Genomic DNA, 20,365 nt, shown 5'->3' with positions numbered 1-20,365 from the left:
CACTGGAAACAACTACACTGGAAACAACTACACTGGAAACGCTCATACTGACTGTCTCTTCATTACTTAATCATTAGAACAGGGCATGCTTTTAAGAGAGAGAGGGATCAATCAATTGTCATGGGTCAATGTTTCACAGCCCCATTATGAACCCAGTGTGGATCTGTAAATTAAGTCCACTAATTACCCATGTTAATTACAAAAAGGAGGCAGCCGCATTGATCTGCAAATATGTTTTGCATAACATAATGATACTGTATCATCAGTAAATACTGATTCACTCCACAGCATAGAAAAGACAAGGGTCATCATCGCCAACAAAAAGAAAGACAATTAGAAAGCATGCCAGTAATTGCCTGCTAATATCAATAGGCTTGTTGTTTACTTGCAAATATTTGATTCAAATCTTCATAATTATAATACTGTGATTTATGCAACATACTCTTCATCATCAAGTAGGGTCTCCAGTCACCGCTAAACTACAATGATCTCATCATACATTTTATGATTATGGGAAATACATGAAGAAAAAAAGCATATTGCATGTACATATCTTAATTGGATGTCAAACATCAGAAGTCTAGGACAATGTTATAATTCCTAAAGACCCGTTCTTCTCATCTATGTACGAGTTTCCCAGAGTTGCGTTGGAGGCAGATCTGTGATTTCTTAATTTACCTACTGGGAGATGTGTTTGTGTGTGTGTGCATGTGTGTGTGTGTGTGCATGCATGTGTATTGTACCATACACTGTAGAATGACCACTGGAGTTCACTGGATTGTCCAAGATGAGTGTATCTAGTGTCATCTAGTGGCTAACTTTAGATGGCAGGAAATGTAAACCAAAGTGAAAATAATTTTGAGTGATACTTGACTGTATTTTGCCAAACTGTCATTGACATAGTGGATTAAGACATGAGACAATTAAACCAATTTGAGCGGATCATGGCACACATTTGACTGACCATGTCCAATGTCAAATGTATTGTGTCGTACAGGACATGACTAAAGATATTGTTCGTAAACCTAACCAACATACCAGATTTATTTCTTAAATGTGTGCAGTGTGTGCAGTGTCCACGTTTTCCAAATGCTTCAGATAATACTCGCAGATAATGTGTGCGCAAATATTTACTTGAATCCGCTAGGTGGTAGTATCGCGTGATGCTGCTCTTGTGTACTCCCTTGAACACTTCTTGCGATAGTCGTTGTCTATGAGTTCATAGTTCAAGTTGTAGCAACACATTTCTTCTTCATGGGAACGCCAAGTGACAGTGTGTTGATTGCATGGGATAGTGTGGTCATGTGTAATAAAACATTAATTTGAATGCCTTAGATCTATTTTACTCCGTTTATCGCGTGGAACAGCAGTCATAATGGTGAAAGAGCAGTTTAGGGAGACCGATGTGGCAAAGAAAATGTAAGTATGCCACCCAGGGTAGCTACTTAACCACCTGGTAGCTATATTGCTAACTAGTTAGCTAACTACAAGACTGTGCATGTGTCGCGTTCTGTTATTGTTTTCATTAGAATAGCTTGATTCGCAAGAAAACATATAGACCTCCTCGCCAGTGACAGATTTCACAATCACCATCACATGACACAACTTCAAAACACACTAGCTACCTTCATTGATCTTGAGATGTGTGCAATGGAATTTTTATTGCAGTCTTGGGAGTCAACAATTGTTTGTAGTATTTCTATTTTCTGTCAAATAAATAGCCCTGTGAAACATGTGACATACTGTTGCATGTTCTAAACTATACTGTAATTTCTGTCTACAGAAGCCACATCTGCTTTGGGATGAAGTCTGCTGAACAGATGCGTCAGCAAGCCCACATCCAAGTAGTTAGCAAGAATCTGTACAGCCAGGACACCAAGCACACTCCTCTGCCTTATGGAGTGTTGGATCACCGCATGGTAGCTTGCTATAATTAATGCAAAATGCTGAATTGCTATAGTCAGCCTTACTGTATATTCTCCTCATAATTTCTCCTAGCTTCCATTATATAACCACATTTCCTCTCCTCAAAGCTATGTCCTCTTTGCCTCTTTCTCAAAACACACGGGTGGACAACACAGCTTGACAAGTGCAAACTTGAAATGAATTGCGTGATCAAATGATATCAATAACAGTGTGACAGTATTGGTTGTTAGTATTGTTTCCACCCACATATAAATTACCTATCTATACTGAGGAGTGATTTGGGAACTCCACATTCCCAATTGCTGGTCAGTGTAGTTGACCAGAGCACATTAATCACTTACTATGGTCTCAAGTATGGATGATCCACAATATCCCAGGTCCATGAAAACCTCTGGCGTCCTATTTTTTTGAAGGGCACCAGTGAGAAGGACAGACCATGTGAGACGTGCGGGAAGAACTTGGCAGACTGTCTGGGGCACTATGGTTACCTGGATCTGGAGCTCCCATGTTTCCATGTGGGCTACTTTAAAGCTGTCATTGGAATCTTGCAAGTAAGATGAACCAAGACTGTATCAGCTAGAGGCTTTCGAATAGTTGTGTTGTAGGAACTTATTTAATTTCACATATGGCTGTAAGATGTGATCATGGTCCAATTGGAAATCAATTACATCCACGAATGCATCGGATCTTGAGTGCTGAAGTGTGTTGTGCTCATATTTTCCCCTTTTGATTTAATTGAGATTGTTACCTACATTTACATTACATTTACATGTATTCATTTAGCAGAGGCTTTTATCCAAAGTGACTTCCAAGAGAGAGCTTTACAAAAGTGTCACTGATCATAACGAGATAGCCCCAAAACATTGCGGGTAGCCAAAACATGAATCATACATTGTGAAAAGCAAATAAGTGCCAATGGGAAGAACCATAAGAGCATGTAGTTAAACAAGTTACAATTAAACAACATGAACCTGAAAAAGTGCAAGAGTGTACCTGCAGAAAAAGCAAGCAACAATAATATAATTCACAGCGAGTACAAGAAGTTAAATCAGTTACAACTAACCAACAAGAGCAACAAAGTCCCTCAATAAGAGTCATTGTGTTCCTGGAGGAAACTAACATCAGGTCCAGCAAATGGACCAGGTTCTAAATATCGTTGTTCTCCCATCTGTACCTACAGATGATCTGTAAGACATGCTCTCACATCATGCTGGCCGAAGCAGAAAAACTCCCGTTCATGGATCAACTGAAGAGGCCTGGCCTAGCTTACCTCCAGAAACGAGGCCTCAAGAAGAAGATATCTGACAAATGCCGCAAAAGAACAATCTGTTTGAATTGTTCTTCATTTAATGGTAAAAAAAACCCACTAGGTGTCCTGTCACTCATGCAGACTTATTTCAGCCAGAGCCAAGCAATTTCAAATTGACAGCTTGACAATTGTGTTTTTTTTTAGGAACGGTAAAGAAGTGTGGCTTACTGAAGATCATACACGAGAAGTATAAATCAACCAAGAAAGTGGTGGACCCCGTCGTGTCTGAATTTCTCCAGTCCTTTGATATTGCAATAGAACACAACAAAGAAGTGGAATCCTTACTTACAAGAGCACAGGTGAATCTTTGTGAATCGCTGGAATACTTTGTAGATGTTCCATAAGTAGTGTTTGGATTTCACATGGTCATGTCATCTTATAATCACGCTGGAGCATCAATAATGTCTGGCCTTATTTAGTAATTTGTTGTATTTGTTAGGAATATTTTTTACGTGTTTGGGCTTTTTCTCTACCTCACCTCATCATTGCTGCCATGTCATCAAACTACTAGGAGAACCTGAGTCCTTTGGTGGCCCTCAACTTGTTCAAGAGGATCCCCGCAGAGGACATCCCCCTGCTGCTGATGAACCCAGAGGCCGGAAAGCCCGCTGACCTCATCTTGACCCGTCTCTTGGTCCCGCCCCTCTGCATCCGCCCTTCCGTGGTCAGCGACCTCAAGTCGGGCACCAACGAAGACGACCTCACCATGAAGCTCACGGAGATCATCTTCCTCAACGACGTTATCAAGAAGGTGATTTTTGCGTCGTTTGCAAAACTCTCACGCTTGTGACGTAAATGATTAATGACATTGTTACAAGACAACTCCTTATTGCTTTGCGCCTACGTCCTATGACAATGGAATTACATTCCATATATCATAGTGTTATTTTGAGTCATATTTCAAAGTATTACAATGGCCAGAGTGAATTGACTTTGTCTTGGCGTGATCCAGCACCGTATGTCAGGCGCTAAGACCCAGATGATCATGGAGGACTGGGACTTCCTGCAACTGCAGTGTGCCCTCTACATCAACAGTGAGCTGTCGGGCATTCCCCTCAATATGGCACCCAAAAAGTGGACCAGAGGCTTTGTACAGAGACTGAAGGGCAAACAAGGTCTTGCTACTACACCACCTTCTTACCTTCCACCCATCTTCTAATCTCTATCCTGAGGTGTTCATCTGCAAGAGTGTCTACTGGATGCTGAATTCTGAACATAGAAATGACATAACCTCCGACATATTTTTCAGGACGATTCCGAGGAAACCTGTCCGGAAAGAGAGTAGATTTCTCCGGAAGAACGGTCATCTCTCCAGACCCTAACCTACGGATTGATGAGGTGGCTGTCCCCATTCACGTTGCCAAGATCCTGACCTACCCTGAGAAGGTGAGCCTCAGACCAAGAGTAAAAAAACACCATCTCTATTAGAAGTTCACTAGACTAAAATATTCCAATTGTTTACTTGCTGAAGGTAAATAAAGCCAATTTGGAAATGTTGAGGAAGCTTGTGCGTAGCGGTCCAGATATTCACCCAGGGGCCAACTTCATCCAGCAACGTCACACCCAGATGAAAAGGTGACCACTCTTCCAGTTATGAAAAACCTTACTGGAGCCTGTTTCGGTTTGGTAACTCAGTGTTTGTGTGTGTTTCCCTCAGGTTTCTTAAATATGGCAACAGAGAAAAGATGGCCCAGGAACTGAGGTTTGGCGACGTGGTGGAGAGACACATGATAGATGGAGACATTGTTCTCTTCAACAGGCAGCCTTCCCTTCACAAGCTCAGCATTATGGCACATATTGTGAGAGCCTTTCCGAACTGATGTACCACATGCCATGCACAGCTTGTTGCTGGGGTACTCTTGTTCTGGGTTTATTTAAATGTTCTCCTTTTGATCCAATAGGCCCGTGTGAAGCCTCACAGAACATTCCGGTTTAATGAGTGTGTGTGCACGCCATACAATGCTGACTTTGACGGAGATGAGATGAACCTCCACCTCCCCCAGACGGAGGAGGCCAAAGCAGAGGCCCTGGTTCTGATGGGGGTACGTGTCATACACACAAACACACACACAAACACATCTCTTCCCTTTTCAAATGTCACACACTCATTCCAAAGTCTGAGCTGCTGGTGTTAGTGGGGGTACTTGTCACAGCCAAACGAACACCCTCTCTCCAGTATTTCTGTTCTTTAGTCCAGTGGGAAAGAAAATGTGGTTCTGAAAACAACTGTACGTCAAGTCACCAGTTTCACGCAGAGCATTCTGCTTCCTTTCAGACCAAAGCCAATCTTGTGACCCCGAGAAATGGAGAGCCTCTGATTGCAGCTATTCAAGATTTCCTGACAGGTGAGCATTGTGACTCACAGCAGTGCAGTGGCGTCCATCAAGTGTTCCTTTTGTGAAATGATTGAGGCTATTAGCAGGTGCAGAAATTGCTTATTGTCCCGACAGGCTGGGCAACGCACTGAAAAGAAAGGTTTTTGATTGTTTTTTCATGTGACTCAGTCCAGCTGTCCACCTAGTAGGTGACATGGGTCACACTGTCATGTCCCCCAATCTTCTCGAAATATACATATTTAAAAAAAATTCTGTTTATGTAGGGTATGCCAATTTTTCATGTCAGTCAGCGGCCCTGAAAATGTTTAAATGCATTCCAGTGAAGTACTCTGTGTTCTAAAACTGTCCTAGTATTTACTGTTTTGATTTAATAAAATGTAATAAGTGCTCTCTTCAAGGGGAGTACCTGAACTACAAAGTAACAGTTTATCCTATTGTTGTTTCCCCACTCCAGGAGCCTACCTCTTGACTCTGAAGGACACCTTCTTCGACAGGTCAAAAGCCTGTCAGATAGTAGCTTCAATCCTCGTTGGCAAAGATGAAAAAGTCAAGATTGCTCTCCCTCACCCTGCTATAATGAAGGTACTGTAAAGTACTTCCTTCTGGCAGTTTAGATGGCTGAAAAAAAAAAAAGAATAGTATTTTGTATAAAAATATTATTTTTTCGTCTTTTTCCTGTTTTCAGCCAATGGCTCTGTGGACCGGCAAGCAGATTTTCAGTCTGATCCTGAAGCCCAGTAAGGCCTGCCCGGTTAAGGCCAACCTGCGCACCAAGGGCAAGCAATACTGTGGGAAGGGAGAGGACCTCTGCTACAATGATTCCTGTGAGTCCTCCACAACCTAGACTTTAAGCCACATCACCATAGGAATTCTTTCAAAGAAAATATTCCTACCGTTCAAAATATTAGGTTAGGAAATATAGCAATATGAATAGGAAATATAGCTAAATGAACAGGAAATATAGTAATTGACAGTGTTATAAATAATGCTTTTTAATTAGGATCACTCCGTCAGGAGGTTCCATCTTGTACAAATATCCTACTTCACCAAAGCACCCACAGACATCACATTTGCCTACATCTTGCTTACATCAAGCACCCCTCTAGCCTCTTTTCAGTTGGTCTGCATTTCATAAATGTTCTTCATTGTGATCTAAATACCCTAAAATTGACTTTTGTCTCTCAGAAACTGGGTGTCTGGGTTCTTTTGCCTATCATAATCCTTTCATTTTACATGTATTCATTTAGCAGACGCTTTCATCCAAAGCCACTTCCAAAAGAGAGCTTTACAAAGTGCATAGGTCACTGATAATAACAACACGATAGCCCCAAAGCATTGCGGGTAGCCAAAACTTGAAGTACACATTGTGAACAACCAAAAAAATAAAACCCAAAGGGAAGAACCATAAGAGCATGTAGTTAAGCAAGTTACAATTAAACAACATGAATCCTTAAGTGCAAGTGTACCTGTAGAAAAGCAAGCAACAGTAAAAAAATGAAATAAGATTAACTAAAACAGAATATTTTGCAGCGAATACAGCAGTCATTGTGATACTTGAGGAAACTAGCATTGGGTTCAGCAAACCATTCTTAAGTACTGTTGTACTCCCGGAACAAGTGAGCCTTGAGCCTTGTCTTGAAGGTGGAGAGACAGAGAGAGTCTGTGTCTCTGATGGAGGTGGGTAGTTGATTCCACCACTGGGGGGCCAGGCAGGAGAAGAGCTTGGGTTGGGACCGGACGGTCTTGAGCAGTGGGACCACCAGGCGATTGTCTGAAGAAGACCGTAGGTGGCGGGTTGGGGTGTAAGACTGCAGGAGAGACTTGATGTAGCCGGGAGCAGTCCCGTTCACTGCTCGGAAGGTCAGTACCAGGGTCTTGAATCTGATGCGGGCCGTGATGGGTAGCCAGTGGAGGGAGATGAGGAGCGGGGTAACGTGGGAGCATCTGGGTAGATTGTAGACCAGGCTGGCCTCTGCGTTCTGAATCCTCTGAAGAGGGCGGGTTGCGCATGCTGAGAGACCGGCTGGGAAACCGGCGAGCAGCGAGTTGCAGTAGTCCAACTTGGCCAATTAATGTGTTTAATTCAACTGCCAGGCATCTGTTTCTCAAACTATACTCTCTAATGTATTTTTCCTTTTGCTCAGTTTGCTCACCTGGGCCTCCCTCTCTTATTTTCTGGTTACAGCGAGTTTGCGCTGTTCTGCAGAAGGAATAGAGTTGTATGAGATTTTCAGTTTCTTGGCAACTTCTTGCATGAAATACTCTTCATTTGCCAGAACAAAAGTAGACTGACGAGCTTCAGAAGAAAGTTATTAGTTTTGAGCCATTTTTAGTGTAATCCAACCCACAATTGCTGATATTCCAGATACTTAATATAAAGGCCTGTTGATTTAGCTTCTTTAATAAGCAATTGGGCAGATATGCTAGTATAATTGCAAACAGGTTTTCTAATGATCAGTTAGCCTTAAAATATTATGACCATGGATTAGCAACACAGGCTGTTATTGGTTCAAATCAAATAAAAATCATGTAATTTTCGGACTATAGGGGCCTTTTGTCCCATTTTTCGATCCCGCGGCTCATATAAAGGTGCGGATAATCTATGGATTTTTACAGCGAACGGTTAATAAATGGGAGCTTCCTCAAGCAGGCATCTCTTTCCAGACAATCCCCTCTGTGCACGAACCCTTACATATGGTAATTTAACATTAAAACACCTGCGTCTTATAATCCAGTGCGGTTTATATATGTACACATAATTCAATTTAGCTGCTGCGGCTTATATAACGGTGCGCCTTATAGTCCGAAAATGACTGTAGATTTGTTTAGGCCTTTTTACAAGCAATTTCACAGAGGGCTTCACATACGCCCATAGAACTGACCCTCAACCAACCTAAACTCCCAGAAAAACTCACTTGAGGAGAAAAAAATTGAAGAAACCTTGGGAGGAGCTATTCAGTGAGGGATCCCCTCCTCCAGAGACGGTTGGTGAAAGAGAGGTGCAATAAACATATGCCTAAACATAGTCATACAACAGGGAAGTGTCAATGGGTGTTGAAACACCAAAATCCAAAATGTTTCTCTTACTGGAAGTACAATTCAAGTACAGCACCAAAAAAGATAATCGTTACATTAATAAATATAATTTTTGTAAACTCTGGCGTCAACATGAAGAAAAGTGTATGTGTAGGGGGGGTTAATACTGGGGAGCTTCCCATCTTGCCAGAGCCCCTCAGTATTTGATAGACGGTGGGAGATTAGTGGCCTTGATGCCAGACTGTGTGTGTTAGTGACCCCCCTGATCTCTCTGCTGTCTGTGGCTCATCCCTCTTTCAGTTGTGGTGATCCAGAACAGTGAGCTGCTGTGTGGCAGCCTGGACAAGGGCACCCTGGGCTCTGGCTCTAAGAAGAACATCTTCTACATTCTGCTCCGGGACTGGGGTCAGCTGGAGGCTGCCAACGCCATGTCCCGCCTAGCACGCCTTGCACCAGTCTACCTCTGTAAGTCCCTCCCTCCCATCTTTTTACATTCTCCAGCGATCGGCATGAAAACAAAAACGAGTACATTTTAAACTATTAAACATAACTTTTAATGGATTCATCTACACCCCAAATTGTCAGATAGGCAGTATTTTATGTTTACTGTAAAGGTGAGGAATTTAAGATTGTGAGAAAAAAAACCTTGTTCAACCTTACTGCCTACATTGCAAATGTATAAGTGAATGTATATAGCGGATCTGACTAAAGTGATCCGACAAACATTATGCATTTGAATGTCCATAACAATTCAGCTGTGGACATAGTTTGTTCATTTTGAAGTGAAAAAAATAATCAAAGGAGCGTCTGACAAATGAATTAAATGTCAGAATGTGACATACTGGTATTTGAATAGTTGGTTTGAAATTTTAAACGCTATTGTATGTTTTTATTTATTCCAACTGTGTTTTGTGTCTCCATGCAGCCAACCGAGGGTTTTCCATCGGTATTGGAGATGTGACCCCTGGTCAGGGCCTGCTGAAGGCCAAGCAGGATCTTCTGGACGGCGGCTACAAGAAGTGTGATGAGTACATAGAGGCTCTGAAGACCGGCAAGCTTCAGCAGCAGCCAGGCTGCACAGCAGAGGAGACCCTAGAGGTTTGCTGGGAAATACACACAGACACACAGACAGATGCTCCATTTCCTCCTGACTAATTTTGAGTTTGATTATTCATCCTAAATGGTATCTGCTGTACCATAACAGACATATCCCTACTCCAGGTATTAGGGGTAGGAATCTTTTGGTACCTCACAAATCGATTATTGGGATCACGATTCGTGTAAATGTAATTTTTTAATTTTTACAATTTGTGAATCGCTAGACTAATTGTGATTCATATGTGAATCGATTTCCCCCCAGCCCTACCCCATAAGTGCTCGAGTCAAGAGTTCCACTAGTGTGAGGGATGGAAGGAAAGGTATGTTTGATGTAACTGTGCGTGCAATGCCTGCCTACACCTGTCCCCAGGCCCTGATCCTGAAAGAGCTGTCAGTCATCAGAGACCACGCAGGCAGCGCCTGTCTTCGAGAACTGGACAAGAGCAACAGTCCTCTCATCATGGCCGTGTGCGGCTCCAAAGGTAGGATTGGATCACCCTTGCCATTCACTATAGATTAGCAAGCTGTCATTCACACAACTGTCATGGCTGCACAGCCAGGTGGGTGCACCAGGACTAAAGGATCCCTCTGGCCCCCAATTGGCGATTGCCATGGCGACAGGGGACCCCGAGGCCTTGTATGCGTTGTGTAGATTGCGTTGACTCCTCCTCTTCCTCCTCCATCATCAGGCTCCTTCATCAACATCTCCCAGATGATTGCTTGTGTCGGCCAGCAGGCCATCAGTGGATCCAGAGTTCCAGACGGCTTTGAGAACCGCTCTCTGCCCCACTTCAAAAAGCATTCCAAGGTAAGGTACACCGTTGGCATCCCCCCCCCCCCCCCCCTTCATGCCCGTTATGTATAAATTACATTAAATTACATTAAATGACAACAAACTATGCCTTACTTGATAAATGTTATAGCTAGTCATCCTGAGCTAGATGTACAGTACTGTGCAAAAGTCTTAGCCACACATTAAAAAAGTTGCTGTAAGACATAATACAATGAAAAGATTTAACAAATGTTTTCTCAACTTTGCACTTTTATTCTGCAGCACAAATATTTAAAATAATATTAATGTAAAACATATTGGGTGCCTAAAACCTTTGCACAGTACTGTATGTAGAAAGGTATGATCTGGTTTTGTAGGATCTAGTTTGCTGTAAACATCACAAGGTTTTTATGTATATTAATTTATGTATTCATACCTTTAGCTCCCACTTCTATTAGTTCCTCTTTAGAAACTGTTTCTGAACATCTTAATTAGAGATTACACTTTGTAATCCTAGCTAATGCAGTGGATAGTAATATTATATTTCTCATTTTCCAGATGGATGTATGTATTGAACTTGTTTTTATGGCTGTACACTTTAAAAAATCAAAGATAAAAAAATATTCGACCCTAAGAATCACAGTTCTTTCCAGGTCATTTATTTATGTATCATTTGTTTCCTAATTTGCTCCAGCGCTACTTTACCTCCTCTCCCCCCAAATTGTGAATATAGGTTTAGGCACACACGGGTATAACGAGGATACATAATATGGTTTTAATGAACGTCTGACACACCCACGGCATCAATTTAACAGTCCCTGTAACCTCTGATTTACTTAGCTCCCTGCCGCCAAAGGCTTTGTGGCTGACAGCTTCTACTCAGGGCTGACGCCCACAGAGTTTTTCTTCCACACCATGGCTGGTCGAGAGGGCCTGGTGGACACGGCAGTTAAAACAGCTGAAACTGGGTACATGCAGGTAAAGCCTCTTCACACATGAAAGGGTTTCTCTCTCTTTCTCTGTCTCTCTCTTTCTCCCTCCCCACCCCTTTCTCTCCTCCACCTACTCTCTTCAGTATCTGTTTCAACTCTCTGTATCATTGTTTCCCTCAGCTTTGCTTATCTGGTCTAATGAAAGCGTCAACAGCATCTGTTTTTCCCCCCTTACGACCTTTCCCCCTCAAAACCTTGCTTACCATCCCCCCCCCCCCCACCACCACCACCACCACATGTCTCATGGTTCTCCTTGCTGGGAGGGTGTGTTTTGATGTAGAGGCGGCTGGTGAAGTCCCTGGAAGACCTGTGTTCTCAGTATGACCTGACAGTGAGGAGCTCTACCGGAGACATCATTCAGTTCATCTATGGAGGAGACGGCCTGGACCCGGCCGACATGGAGGGCAAGGACGAGCCCCTGGAGTTCCACAGGGTTCTGGACAATATCCGGGTTAGTCCCCTACTCACCCACCCACCTACAGAGTTTATCCCTGAAGTGTTTGATTCTAACATGTGGAATTAATTTATTTATTGTGAGCCATATGGTTGTTGCTCCATTTTTAAGGTAGTGGTGCATCTTATTCAAGGAAATTCTTGCATTACTGAGGTAGATTATATCTATTTAGTAAAACACGTTGTTTAATTTTACATAATTTTACTCTCAAGGTTAGTTAAACCCTCTCAACAAGCAGTGTGGTTGTTTGTGTTTTGAAGTAAAGTACACAGTCATTATATTAGTAGCCCTCCCTGGAGAGTGAGAAGCAACCATGAAATTTGATTTATCATTCCCTTTTAAACCATAGCAAGTTACAGCTATAACAACTCCCCAAGTTCAGCCAAGGATATGAAATCATCTTTCATCAGTTAAGTCAAGTCCATATCTTTGTCTGTCTTACACTGGGGTGGTTTCTACTCCAATGTGTGAAAATATTGGACTTGATTGGACAAGTAGATAGAATTAAGTAACAGAAAGGTAGTTATTTTCTATAATTACTTACCTAGCAGATTAGTTTTGAAACCCTGCCTGAATAATTGAATGTGAAGGGCTAGCCTTCCCTCTAAATGTGATCGGGTTCTAGATTTGTGTTTGCCATACTGTACCACAGAAGTGACTTGAGTCAGACAAGATTGTTACTTCTTTATGGTTGATTGAGAGATCAGTGATTAGGGAGGTGACTGCTTAACCAGGAGCCAGGAGAGAGGGGACCACTGTGTAGATTGGCCCCTGTGCAGCAGTGCCCCCCTGGGTAAAAGACTGATCTGCAGGCGTGTTCTTTGTGCCCTCACCCCCACCCTCCAGGCTGTTCACTCAAGCCCCGACGAGCCGGCCCTCAGCAAGAACGAGCTGGTCCTGACTGCCGAGGCCATCATGAAGAGGAGCGACTTCAAGTGTTGCAGAGACAGTTTCCTTGAGGTAGGCTGGTGAAAATAAAATAAAACTAAATAACTAAAATAAAAAATATTATCGGCCAATGTTGGGAGACTAGTTCTACTTAGAGGCTGATTTCTTATAATTATGTGGGGGAATAGACTTGGACTATTGACTCTTCATCACTGTCATTTTCACTGTAATTTGTAAAATGCTTTGTTACTTCCACACGTACTTTACATGAGTCAGATGGGGAACTCATCTGAACCTGAACTCACTAGTCAGTCAATGTGTTTGGTGGTTTGGTGGTTGGTTTATTACCATGCCATTCTCTGGTAATGAGAGACGTCTGACTACAGTCAGTGTTACAGGGTAGATGCTATCCTCATTGTTTGCACCCATTTTAATTTTCCCCGTAATCCGTTGTGACTTTCAGTAATTAGGTTTTTGGATACTGTTAGAATTTACGTTCTCTATTTGGCAGGCTTCAGGATTAGTGTAAGTGAATGGTGTAGCTTTTCCACCTTGTATCCTTTCTGGATTACCTGAACTCAACCCCAACCCCCCACCACCCAGACCTTATTGAAGGAACAACCAACAGATATTTAAGTCCAGTAGCTTGTATTGTAGGTATTGATCATGTCATTCCTTTCCCTCGCCACAATTTTATTGAACACCCTTAGGCATTAACCGAGACCGGCTCTGAGAAGTATTTGAAGGTATTGTTGCAAAGCATGATGGGACATGGTGTGAAACAATAATACCAGATTGTCTTTTAACCTGTTCAGATTGCTTTCCAAGGTGCCTGTTACTCACACAACAAACGTTGAATGCACTAATTATGTACACGTTGCATTGTGTGAGTTAAGTCAACAGGACATGTTGCTGGGTTTGAGGAATGCGTCTACTGTGACTGTAATGAGTTGTCTTTTGCAATAATGGCCTGTCCTTACATCAAACAACTGCGTGGAATTGTACGCAAGCTCTACAACAACATTACTGCCATGGTTTGGAAAGATCAATATGCATTTAATCCAGCCTTAGGACCCCTTCACGTATCGCCTTCTTCTCTTCAGGAGATCAAAAAGTTCATAAAGAGCATGTCTGAGAGAATCAAGAGGACCAGAGACAAATATGGCATCAATGACAACGGCACCACAGAGGTAGGGTATCAGATTAGCTTCAGCAGTCTAAATCCACCAGCTGTCCGTCTCGTTTCTGTCTCGTAGCCCGGTCTAAAATCACTGCTCTTCCTGGTTTCCAGCCCAAAGTTCTGTACCAGCTGGACCGCATCACTCCTACTCAGCTGGAGAAGTTTCTGGAGACATGCAGAGACAAATACATGAGGTACCCGGTCATGTGGTTGATTAGCTGTGACCAAAACACACACACAGATGTGGTCACAAAGAGGATGTAATTATGTATACTTTGGTACTTGGTCCTTAACACGTTGAATTAAATGAAAGATTCTTCAAAGTATTCCCTAGTTCTATAGTTTGATTTCTGCGAGTGGCGGAGGATTGCCAGGTTGCAACAAAGCCTACTTGTCGATAAAGCTGCCCAGAACCGAGAAATTTACCCTGTGGGATTCTGACCATGCTATCAGGATTATAGTTTTCTGTTGTTGCATGTGTCTGACAGAGCCCAGATGGAGCCGGGCTCAGCTGTGGGAGCATTGTGTGCCCAGAGTATTGGGGAGCCTGGCACCCAGATGACTCTGAAAACCTTCCATTTCGCTGGGGTGGCCTCCATGAACATCACGCTGGGGGTACCTCGCATCAAGGAGATCATCAACGCCTCCAAAAACATCAGGTATGATGAAGTGGCAGTACCACCAAACCCATAATCGCTTTGACTTAGGTCTTAAGCACTGATTGGATTTGTTTAAATCTTGGATTAATCAGAAAAACCTGTCTGGGTAATATCAGATCAGTGTAATCTCAGGTCAGTGTAATCTCAGGTCAGGTTCATCCCAAATCAGGGTAATATCTGGTCCGAGTCATTTCAGGTCTGGCTAATCTCAGGTCTGGGTACTAAAAGTTGCTTTAATCGAACTTCTGCTTGTCCTCCCTCAATCACTCAAATGGAGGCTGGCCGTGATTGGCTTCTCTCTGATTAGACAGCTGAAAAGAGTGTCTGCAAATGTGATGCCCCATTTCAAACACTTTCCCACTTCTCCCTCTCCCGTAATTACTTTTGTCTGTGAAGTCGATACACCTGGAACCATCCTGGAAGCTTCTCAATGCACGGTAAATAAGCTCTTGGGCTGCAACGTTAGCTGAGACAACAATTTTGAGATGCCTCTGTTTTACCCTTTCAGTACCCCTATAATCAGTGCCCATCTGGATGTAGAGGATGACGCTGACTTTGGCCGCCTGGTGAAAGGAAGGATTGAAAAGACTCTTCTCGGAGAGGTATTTCCCCCTCGCCACAGTTGAACCTTTAAGTTTTCTCTCAAATTAAAAATCCTGCACTTCTTTTTTTCTATTGCCCTGACATTTTAAGGTTTACATTCAAATAGTGTTGAATGGATGTGTACCTATAATGAGTGGTAAATACAACGTGTCTGACACTTTCATGACAGTAAGGGGCGTCCACAAAGACACAGTTATTCAAGATAATTCCTTCAAGATCAATTATTTCTAAAATGTCCAACCAACCGAGATTGAAAGTTAAACTAGGTGACATTGAAAACAATGAACATTAGATTGATATTTTTCACTACAGCTTTGCATCCCAAATAGTTTTTTCATACTATAGCGTTAAATGATTTTTTCTCATCATGTGCTAAACTGGAATGTTTACAAATGTTCACAACCAATGGGAATCATGTTCCTTCCCCTCCAGATTTCCGAGTACATAGAGGAGGTCTTTCTACCTGACGATTGTTTAATTCTGGTAAAGCTGTCCCTGGAAAGGATCCGACTATTACGCTTAGAGGTACAGTATTTGTCTTTCCTGTACTAGCACCACCACTAGTGTTTCACTTTGAGGATTGGCTTAGTACTATGCTTAAAGCCACATTCACGTCTTTACTGACTTCCAAATAATTCACTTTTGACAAGAAGTTTGTGATTAGACCTTACGGTCACATAGTTGACTTTGTCGCTTCAAAGCAGCATGATATCAGATGCTTTTAAAACAAGTGTTTGTTTATTCCAATTCTGTGTTTGATAGTATTTGGGTTCAAATATTTTGTGCTTTATCAGAGTGTTTGTAGACTGATGGGATTAACAGAAACTTCTATGGGGGGGATCATTTAACAGTGCTGAATTTCCTGCAAAAATACTTTTGTTTTTACAGGTGAACGCTGAAACCGTGCGTTACTCCATATGTATGTCCAAGCTGCGCATTAAGCCCGGGGACATTGCCGTGCACGGCGAGGCCGTCGTCTGTGTGTCTCCACGAGAAAACAGCAAAAGCTCCATGTACTATGTGCTGCAGTCTCTCAAAGAGGAGCTGCCCAAGGTGACTGGCGCTTTCTCCAATGACACAGTGGAAATTGAGAAATGTCGGAGAATGCAGCGTCTTTTTTTTTTTTTTTTACACTCCATAGTTTGTTTTTTTGATTTTGCGGCAATCGCACATACATTTTTTAAACCAGCTGCTAATTGCTAATCACTTTGGTAGCGATATGGGGTTGTTTTTGAGAAAGTCAGGGATTTAATTGTTCTTTCCGTGACCAATAACAGTGTATTTCAAAATGAGCTCTCACATTGAGTGGGTTCTCAGGGAGATGCACTTGGGGACTGGAATGAGAGAATGCAAGCCGAGACATTTCAAAAGTCATTGCTCTCTGTGACAGGTTTCTTTTCAGCGTCTGCCAGATGTAGTCTAGTTCATTAGTTCGTATTTTATTCCACCAGACTGAATTTTAGTATGTTGACATTTCAGGGTGGATAAAAGAGCAATGCAGAGTTCTGTGATCAGATTGCTCAGAAGACAATCTTAGAAATTTAGCATTTTAGCAGCAACCCTTAAGAAAAACTGTTTGCCGCTCTACCGTCCTCAAAGTAAATACATAATTGAGAGCAAGATCTAGCCTGATTCATTGTAGATGTGTTTTATTGTAATCATTCATTTATTTCATTATATTTACTTATTGCTTATATATCTGCCATCTGCATTTACTGATGGCTTTCATATCTGCCATTTCAAAAATTCCTTTCAGACATCCACTCACATTGTCAATACCTCGCCTCAGAATTTTTGTATAAAATCTTGAGTTTAATAAAAATAAAAAATAAATCACAATTTTCATTGCCCTAGTTTTCCAGTTCCCACACTTCTAATCCTTTCGTTTTCTGTGACCAGGTGGTAGTGCAGGGAATACCGGAGGTGGCAAGAGCTGTCATTCACATCGATGAGCAGAGTGGAAAAAACAAATACAAGCTCTTGGTTGAGGGGGACAACCTGAGAAGCGTCATGGCAACCCACGGTGTGAACGGCAACCGGACCACCTCAAACAACACCTATGAGGTAAACATTCCTTCACCTAAGACCCAGATTGTTTATTAATGCTTGGATGCTAGGGGACCTGGGCTCTTGCTTTCAGGTGGAGAAAACTCTTGGGATTGAGGCGGCAAGGTCCACTATCATCAACGAGATCCAGTATACTATGGTGAACCATGGGATGAGTATAGACAGGCGTCACGTCATGCTCCTGGCTGACCTCATGTCCTACAAGGTTGGTGGTGGCAGTAGAACAGTGTGATTTATCCAGACCCAATCAGCAATGGGTTTCACACAACTTTCACTCAAATGTTCCTGTTTACAGGGAGAGATCCTGGGAATTACCCGATTTGGCCTGGCTAAGATGAAGGAGAGTGTCCTTATGCTGGCATCGTTTGAGAAAACCGCTGATCACCTTTTTGACGCTGCATACTTCGGACAAAAGGACTCGGTTTGTGGTGCGTTAACTCCTCGTTTTGACTCTTGTAACTGTTGATCTCAATCCAGGATATAATTTGTACGTGTAGCTAAATTATGTTTCCCTCTCCTACATTCTCTCTCTGTCCTCTCCAGGCGTGTCTGAATGCATCATCATGGGCATCCCAATGAACATTGGTACAGGGCTGTTCAAGCTGCTACACAAGGCTGACAAGGATCCCTCACCACCTAGGAGACCACTGCTCTTTGACAGCCCAGACTTCCACATCCCATTAGTCACGTAGACCTTTCACCTGTCAATCATCCCCTTCCCCAGCCCCACCTCAGCCTTTTAACCTCCCCTTCACATGGTTTGCCTTACAGGGGTAGAGCTGCAAGCCAAAGATGGCTGTGCATCCATGAACATGTGCTGGTTTGAAGAAGGACAGGTTAAGGCAATGCATTGAATTGTTTGCAGCATTGTGTGTGTGTTTGGGGGGGGTCAGTGTCTGCAAAAACAAGAAGCCTTTACTTTAGTCCCATAAAGCTGTTCGAGCTGAAGTTTTCTTTCCGACTCAAACCCCAATGGCTCTGTAGATGGTTGTGCCTGTCACAAAGCTTTTCCATTGGAAGCAAGACTGGAAAATGTGAATCTTTTACTGATATATTGTGCTTTTTTCAGCTGCACTAAAGATAAGATGAAAGATGTTTATTTTTGTTTTGTTTTTTACTGAAGCCTTGCAGTGGATGCAGTGTTTGGCCTGTTTTGAATGGCAGAAGACAGGCAGTCCCTTATGCTTATGTTTATTTGTGCATGGAGAGTACTGAAAGCTTTATAACTTTAAGAAAGTCTTCCTTTTCCTTCTTGCTTGGACAATGATGTTGCATTGGAAACATTGTGCTGACAACATTTGAAATGTGTTTTTCTTTGAAGGTTTTTGTGGAATTGGAATCTGACTGGTAAGGACTAGGGACATAGTTGGCTTTATTCAGGGTGCTTCAGAATAATTCAGGATGCTGAAATCATTTTCCATATTTTTTTCTCATGTGGGTCAACAACTCAATACTTCTCATGCAGCAATAAAGCTTATTTACCTAGTAGGCTTTAAATTCAGAGGTACAATTAGTCTACTATCTGGTATAAAGTTCTCGTAAGAAAAAATATGTCCTGATATGACAATAAGGCCACAGTTGGATTGTGTTAGGTCTCAAAAAAGAATAACTCTTACATCAGCAGCTTTTCATTTTCTGTATGTATGTATATATTGGTTGTGAATAAAGCATTGGTTGAAGGATACATCTCAAGATGTTTAATTCAGTGCCTGATTAAAATATATAAAATATATACACTAAATATTCCACAGCAATCAAAACACTGTATTACAATTACACAACTCGTGTTCAGGTTTAGGTTTAAGTTTGCAACAAGTTTGTTACCTCAAGTTTCAACATTACATTGTAAAAATCAGATGGCTGAGCCATGAGGGAGATGGGCGGGAGTCGGGCTAGTAATAAGAAGGTTGCCGGATCGATTCCCCCTACTTGCCTCGGGGTGCTAAATGACTAAATGTTGTAGGGCTGTTTTGGCAGCCCCTTTGTCACTGGTCACCCAGACACTCGTCTGGGACAGTTGTTGATTTGCATGAATGGTAAAATGACAATCACACCTTAATGACACAAATCTCTGGAGAGGTGGTCTCAACAGTTAAAGAGTAAGGTGGACAGAGGAAGACTGAAATTATCATTAAAAGTTGTGTTCTTGAAAACAAGGTTCTAAACAGCTTTAAATGTCATGTTTGATATGCTTTTGTTTCTTATTTTATGTATTACATGCTAGTAATAATTTTAATACTGTAACATGTACATGTACAGGGTTTACAGAGTTTGTGCTTGCAGCAGACCAACATGTGTTAAACATTCCCTTGTCTTGCAAGGGCACCAAGTGTACTGCAGCCTTGATTAATGATCCAATTTGAATTTGTATGCATTAGACAACTTTTCAGTCACATGACCGGTGTCCCCATTTTAGTCAGGCTTGGGTGTATATAGGAAGAAGTTTTTACCAATCACTTTGAGTTCTGTTTACGATACAGCTCCGGTGCGTTAGGCGCCTAGTCCTCATTGTGAATACCTTTGTTAACCATTGCTCTGAAGGTATGTTTTGTATTTGATGATATTTCATTATCATTGTATTGATTATCTTACTATTTAGATAATAAACTATTAATGTGTGCATTTTGAAGTTACTTGTTCTCCTTGAAACGTATCTATCAAGCTACGGCGGTGAAAACTTAGATCTAGTCTGGTTGATACGGCTAACTGATAATAAACATAGACTTTTGGAGTAGGTTTTAACTTAAGGCCTCTGAGTCACTTACAGTGGATCTCCACGCTCCGAAGGAATTTACCGGAGACTCTGAGTGATCGATTACATATCCTACTAGGTCTACTACGGTTAAAATTCATATTATAGTAGAGATAAACGACTGATTAGTGAACACGCATACTTTAGGGTCGGTGTTCTGATCAAGCAGACGATTTTTACCTACGTCAGAGTTTTCATGTCATTAACTGTTTAGCGCTTAAGGTTACAGGTAACACACTTGTGCACATTGTCAACAATTTGAGTCAGATATTAACGAGTCAATATTCTCCCTG

At 42.0% G+C, this 20,365-nt stretch overlaps 1 protein-coding gene across 2 annotated transcripts; it reads left to right on the top strand.

Annotated features, from left to right (window-relative positions):
• Positions 1-1,235: 1,235 nt before the first annotated feature.
• Positions 1,236-19,489, top strand: polr3a (polymerase (RNA) III (DNA directed) polypeptide A). 2 transcript variants are annotated; one of them, XM_084670182.1, is made up of 32 exons: positions 1,236-1,419; positions 1,784-1,919; positions 2,340-2,477; positions 3,107-3,278; positions 3,380-3,534; positions 3,747-3,986; positions 4,188-4,350; positions 4,485-4,621; positions 4,707-4,810; positions 4,893-5,034; positions 5,137-5,277; positions 5,511-5,580; positions 6,026-6,153; positions 6,257-6,395; positions 8,908-9,072; positions 9,533-9,705; positions 10,076-10,187; positions 10,395-10,513; positions 11,318-11,455; positions 11,750-11,920; positions 12,770-12,883; positions 13,522-13,557; positions 13,915-14,001; positions 14,103-14,185; positions 14,480-14,650; positions 15,159-15,252; positions 15,686-15,778; positions 16,142-16,306; positions 17,153-17,317; positions 17,394-17,525; positions 17,616-17,748; positions 17,864-19,489. In XM_084670182.1, exons 1-32 carry the CDS (start codon positions 1,376-1,378, stop codon positions 18,010-18,012), a joined length of 4,209 nt encoding a protein of 1,402 aa, XP_084526308.1. In that variant the 5' UTR covers positions 1,236-1,375; the 3' UTR covers positions 18,013-19,489. The 2 variants fall into 2 exon arrangements, with proteins under 2 accessions (XP_084526308.1, XP_084526309.1); XM_084670183.1 differs by lacking the exon at positions 13,522-13,557.
• Positions 19,490-20,365: the final 876 nt, after the last annotated feature.

This window comes from Hypomesus nipponensis, chromosome 13, assembly GCF_054491055.1.
Source record: "Hypomesus nipponensis isolate SF chromosome 13, ASM5449105v1, whole genome shotgun sequence".
NCBI classification, from domain to species: domain Eukaryota; kingdom Metazoa; phylum Chordata; class Actinopteri; order Osmeriformes; family Osmeridae; genus Hypomesus; species Hypomesus nipponensis.
This window is presented reverse-complemented; position numbering and strand designations above follow the sequence as displayed.